Source organism: Aquarana catesbeiana, linkage group LG05 (assembly GCF_042186555.1).
Source record: "Aquarana catesbeiana isolate 2022-GZ linkage group LG05, ASM4218655v1, whole genome shotgun sequence".
NCBI lineage: Eukaryota > Metazoa > Chordata > Amphibia > Anura > Ranidae > Aquarana > Aquarana catesbeiana.
The window spans coordinates 21896369-21902368 of record NC_133328.1 but is presented as its reverse complement, the minus strand read 5'-3'; the positions used below and the strand labels follow the sequence as shown (position 1 = coordinate 21902368).

Genomic DNA, 6000 nt, shown 5'->3' with positions numbered 1-6000 from the left:
AACTCCATACCCAAGAGGGTTAAGGCAGAGCTGGAAAATAATGGTGGCCACACAAAATATTGACACTTTGGGCCCAATTTGGACATTTTCACTTAGGGGTGTACTCACTTTTGTTGCCAGCGGTTTAGACATTAATGGCTGTGTGTTGAGTTAATTTGAGGGGACAGCAAATTTACACTGTTATACAAGCTGTACACTCACTACTTTACATTGTAGCAAAGTGTCATTTCTTCAGTGTTGTCACATGAAAAGATATAATAAAATATTTACAAAAATGTGAGGGGTGTACTCACTTTTGTGAGATACTAATACATACATATATATATATATATACACAAACACATTTTATATATATATATATATATATATATATATATATATATATATATATATATATATATATATATATATATATATATATATATATATATATATATATATATATATATATATATATATATACACATACACACACACACATACAATATATATATATATATATATATATATATATATATATATATATATATATATATATATATATATTATATATATATTATATAATATATCCTATATATCCAACTCCAAAAATCTCAAAATTTAAATTATAAATCCATTAAAAAAATCCCCTTTATGTCAAACACCCCATGACATACACAAACACCATGTATACATGTGTTACAAACAATCCATTACGTGTTACAGAACTAAAAATAGTAATCTTTTCATAAATAACCGCTGGAGACCAAGAGCAGCCCCATGATTCAACCTGCTGACAGCCAACAAAAACTGAGCTCTCCTCTGTAGATGGATTTTCCTTTAATTTTGCAAAGACCTTTCCCTCTGAATCTCAAGCACCGCTGTTCAGAGCCCTTGTTATACCACCACTTTTATTGTCCGTTTTGTAGCATTTCTCTAAAGTACAAAAAAATAAAAATTCAGTCTTTCTGTTCAACCGCATTTCATCTCGTTGCATTGTATGCAGCAAAACACGTAGAGAACAAACCTTCCCCTGCCAACACAGCAAGCCCTCGGTGCTGCACAAGACATGCTGGCATAAGCCGGGATAAATTGAGGGACTTATTGTTTGCAAAATTGCTGGGCAGTTGGTGTAAACTCCTTGTTACTTAGTGTTTCAGAGTTGCCATGGGAACAAGAATCCAAAAAAACATAAGAACATATATCAACTTTGCAATAAATAATTGTAGCAATGACCCCAAAGGAGCTACTGCTTTAAAGGGGCCCTCCTGCTTTCCCTACTAGTCTCCCAAGCCTGCAGTTGCACCAAGACATTTACTGACCCTTCAATAGCGAATGACAAACTTCAACACCTTCAATCTTCTTTGCTTGCAATTTATTGGTTCAAATGTCTAGGAGGCGAGGGTTAGGGGTACAGGATACCCAAAACAGCAGCAGGTGCTTCCTGGGACAACAAACCCTTGGGCCTAGACGAGATTCTCACATTCAAGATCTGAACCTTTGCCACAGGTCATTTGTAGAATGCTCTTTGCTTCCACCACTGGCTAATTTGTACTCTGGCCCAGATGGGCAGTTACCTTCAAGTATCTTCAGCTTCTGTTTCAAATGAGGCTAGGACACTTCAGACCTTTCTCCCAGTCTGGCTGCGGTCCATTGAGCCTGGATAGGCAACTATCTGAAGAGAACTCTTCTCCTGCTTCCTCCCCAAAACAAGGGCCTGGAGACATAGGCTGAAGCTCTCTTCAGCTGCACCCTCCCCAGGGCAATAGGGCTGGGAGGCAAAGAAAGGTAAAGCCATTCTAGAGGGTTTTGCCAATTATTTATCCTCAGCCCACATCACTAGCATAAACCCCTCAGTGATTGGCCGAGGCAGAATTTATAACTCAATACCAATGTATAAAGAGATCTTCAAGGAGCCCTATGACATGCATGGTCTGACATCATTGGAGACGACCCAAGACAACAAGGTGTCTTCTGTAGCTCATATGTGCATTTTGGAGAAAGGGTGTCACAATCTGGAGTCAGGCTTGGAGGCCAGTAGCTATAGCAGTAGCAGGCACCCACCGACCAACAGGATAAGTACAAAAGAAGATCGCTCTGGCGGATGAGGCGGGCTCACCTGAGGTGTGGCGTCTAAACACTAATCGGTGCTCCCCAGAGTTTTCTTATGGTGGAGATGGGTTTTGCTGTGTGTTATTACCAGGTTGGGGCCCTCAGGATCCCCCACCAGGAGGTGAGCAAGTGGGGGTCTAGTAGCAGATATAGCAGGCAGGGATAAGCAGAAGAGTAGTCAATAAACAAGTCAAAAGGTTGGTAATGAGTGGTTGCAGGTTGGGATCAAATAGAAGCATAGTTGATGAACAAGTCATAGGTCAGTAACGAATGGTAGCGATGATACAGACAGCAGCAGGAGGGACAAGAGCAAGATATCGCCTAAAAAGAGCACAATAATATGGCAAACAGACGGTTCAAAGGCATTACTTTAACTGGAAGTTCATGGGAGAAGCAAAGTGTTCAATATTCAAGACAAACAAGGTTTAAGGCAGGATCATTCAAGGAATTTTGTCCAGGGAGTTGTCCAGCAAGCGACAATCGCCAGACACAGCAGAATTCCCAGGTTCAGATCCAGTTCCTGACAATGGTAGAACCCTAATGTTTGTCTGGGTTTATGGAGTTTTTCTCACGCTACCTACTGGCGAACACTCCCCCCAACAGGAGAAAACAGTGCACTGGGATTTAAAGCGGGGTTCCACTCAAATTTTTAACTTAATCTTACCCCCTTCAGTTAATTGCATAGATGTTCAAATGCTGCACAAAAATTTTTTTTTGTCGTTGTAATTACCTTTATATTGTACTTTATTGTGGCACCTCCTGTCTCTCCTCCCATGGGAGTAGGCGTGTTTATTGCCTTTCCCCGGCGCCGCACTTTCTCCTGGGAGCTTAGTGTCAGGCTTCCCAAGATTCAGTGCAGGAACAATGATCATGCGTGTGAACAAGCTGTGAATGAACAGCATTCACCGCATCCAGGAAATCAATGCTTGTGGGCTTCACATGCCCACAAGCAAGATGGAAACAGCCAGCATCACATTTTTAAAGTTATTCTTCAGTACAAAAACAGACAGAGGCGGAAATTTTACACCCAAACTGTGAGTATTATTTTGGGATTAGCAAAGTGTCTCAATGACCTAAGAAAAAAAAAAAAAAGAAGATTGGTCACCGGACTCCCACTTTAAGAGAGACACAATGGCCCCAGACAACCTAAACAAAGCTCAGACTGGCTACAGATAAGCTGCTAACTACTTAGGCTAGTCATATAGGTTAAGGTTTCGCTCGTTCAGCTCGATGGAAGAATCTCCCTTCTGCGATTGTATTCTGACAGACATTGCTCCTGAAATCAGAATACCCCCCAAAACAATCCAACTGGCTGCAGTCGCTCTCCGGCCGAGGATATTCCACCAGCTCCTTCCATTTTCAGACTGAAGTTTGCTGATCCAAGCGGTGCCTGCTGAATTGGATCAATTTAGAAACATATTTGGCTAGCATAAAATCAAATAGGGCCACTCCAGCTTCCCCCGAAACGCGTCAGCCTCCTAAACATGCGGCATTCGAGTAGATGTCATCACTTATGGCTGGAGTTATTTGAGACGACTGTTTTTAGTCATGTTTGTGAGTATGAAATGTTTTAGATTTAACCACTTTCCCCAGGTTCATGTCATATGACGTCAGGGACTTGAAGTGGAGATACTGGATGATGGGTGCAGCTACAGTCATCATCCAGATACCTGCTTTTTTTTAGCCAGTGATTCCCTTCAAAGTAAAAGCAATCTTAGCAATTCCCTTCAAAGTATAAAACCTCCCGCTACCCTCAGATGCTCCTCTGGTCTCTCCCGTGCGATCGGGGAGCTGGAGAATGAATCCGCCACCGCCGGCGGTTTACCTTAGAGCTGGCCATGGACCAGATGGTCCCCGGCCACATCTATGACCCTGGTAGGCTGTGCAATTGTCGAGCTGGAGAATAAATTTGCTAGCGGTTTACCATAAAGCTGGCCAGGGACCATATGGTCCCTGGCCAGCTCTATGACCTTCGGAGGCCAGAAGAGATGTCATGATGTTATTGCCGTTTTTTTTGCTGGAAAGCCTGAAATCGATTTCTTCTCTTTTTTTTTTATTTCAGGCTTTCCAGCATTAAGGAAAGATGGGGACCCCCAGATCTCTCCATAAAGAGGACCTGTCATGCTCTATTCCTATTACAAGGGATGTTTGCATTCCTTGTATTAGGAATAAAAGTGATCAAATAAAAAAAAAAAAAAAAAAACATTTTAAAAAAGGGAAAGCGTAAAAATAAAAAAAAAAATAATTTTTTTTTTTTTTTTTTTTCAAATGGCCTCCGTCCCCTTGCACTCGCACACAGATGTGAACGCATATGTAGGTCGCACCCGCAACTTCAATTACTGGGCACTTCTACCACCTTCCTGCCCAGGCCAATTTTCAGCTTTCAATGCTGTCACACTTTGAATGACAATTGCGCCATCATGCAATGCTGTACATAATGAAGTTTTTATCATTTTTTTTTTCACACAAATAGAGCTTTCTTTTGGTGGTACTTAAACACCGCTGGGTTTTTTATTTTTTGTGAAAAAGATTAAAAAAAAAAAAAAGTTCTATTCGTTTCTATCGGAAAATTTTGTAAATACCGTCCCACACTCCAAAGACATGCTGGTAGGTTAATTGGATCCTATCTAAATTGTCCGTAGTATGTATGAATGTGAGTTAGGGACCTTAGATTGTAAGCTCCTTGAGGGTAGGGACTGATGTGAATGTACAATATATATGTAAAGCGCTGCGTAAATTGACGGCGCTATATAAGTACCTGAAATAAATAAATAAAATAAATAAAATAAGTAATTTTTCTCCTGCACTGATGGGCGCCGATAGACTGCACTGATGAGACGGCACTGATAGGTGGCACTGATGAGCAAGCACCGATGGGCATTGAAAGGCAGGACTGGCATCACTGATGGGAACTGTTGGCGCTGATAATCTTTGCAGATCTCCCCTGTGAGGAAATGCCACTGATCAGCTCTCCTCTCCTCAAAACACGGTCAGTGTGAGGCGAAGAGAGCTGATAACTGCCATTTCCTTGCTTACATGTGATCAGCTAATCACATGGGTAAAGAGCCTCATCATTGGCTCCTTACTGAGATTGGGGTCACAGCATGCCACCGATCACCGGTGAGACTGGGCCAACATCATAGGATGTCGTCCCAGAACGAGAAAGCCACCCTGCCACCGCCTCTAGTCTATACAGTGGGTGGGAGGTGGTTAATTCATGAAAGTGTTTTTTTTTCTTAAAAAAAAAAAAAAATTGTGTTTGAAAAATTGCTATGCGAATACCGTGTGACATAAAATTGCAACGACGGCCATTTTATTCCCTAGGGCAGTGATGCCGAACCTTGGCACCAGAGATGTTTTGGAACCGTATTTCCCATGATGCTCCTGCACTCTGCAGTGTAGTTGAGCATCATGGGAAATGTAGTTCCAAAACATCTGGGGTGCCAAGGTTCGTCATCACTGCCCTAGGGTCTCTGCCAAAAAAAATATAAAAACATGTCTGGGGGTTCAGAGTAAATTTTCTGGCTTAACAAAATGATGATTCTTTTAGATGTAGGAGAGAAATGCCTGAACTGGCATGGGTGGCAAGTGGTTAATAAAAGTTTATGGTGGTAGGCGTTTGCGCCCTCCTGTGCATTTTTTTGCAGTGCATTGAAGATGACCCAGTCCGTGGATGGCTGCATCGAAAAAAAAAAACATTACTATCAAGATATCAGGAGAAGTACCTCTGTCTGAGCGCTGGAGTGTGAATTTTTTTAGAAAGTCATCCTACCTCATCCAAGCAGTTGACCCGGACCTCTTTACTGCCCAGAAGTTGCGCGGCATCCTGAACGTTACCTGTTAGGAGGAAACAGAAAAGCAATCATGAGTCGGTGATACTTTGTGTTCACATAACAGAATAAGGGCCCT

General features: G+C 41.8%; 1 protein-coding gene across 1 annotated transcript in view; it reads right to left on the bottom strand.

Annotated features, from left to right (window-relative positions):
* The window catches only part of ANKMY2 (ankyrin repeat and MYND domain containing 2), a 72860-nt gene that overhangs the window by 42497 nt on the left and 24363 nt on the right, over positions 1–6000 (bottom strand). The window contains exon 2 of the mRNA XM_073629513.1: positions 5864–5928. Within this exon, the coding sequence (XP_073485614.1) occupies positions 5864–5928 (65 nt within the window). The remainder of the gene's footprint in view (positions 1–5863; positions 5929–6000) is intronic.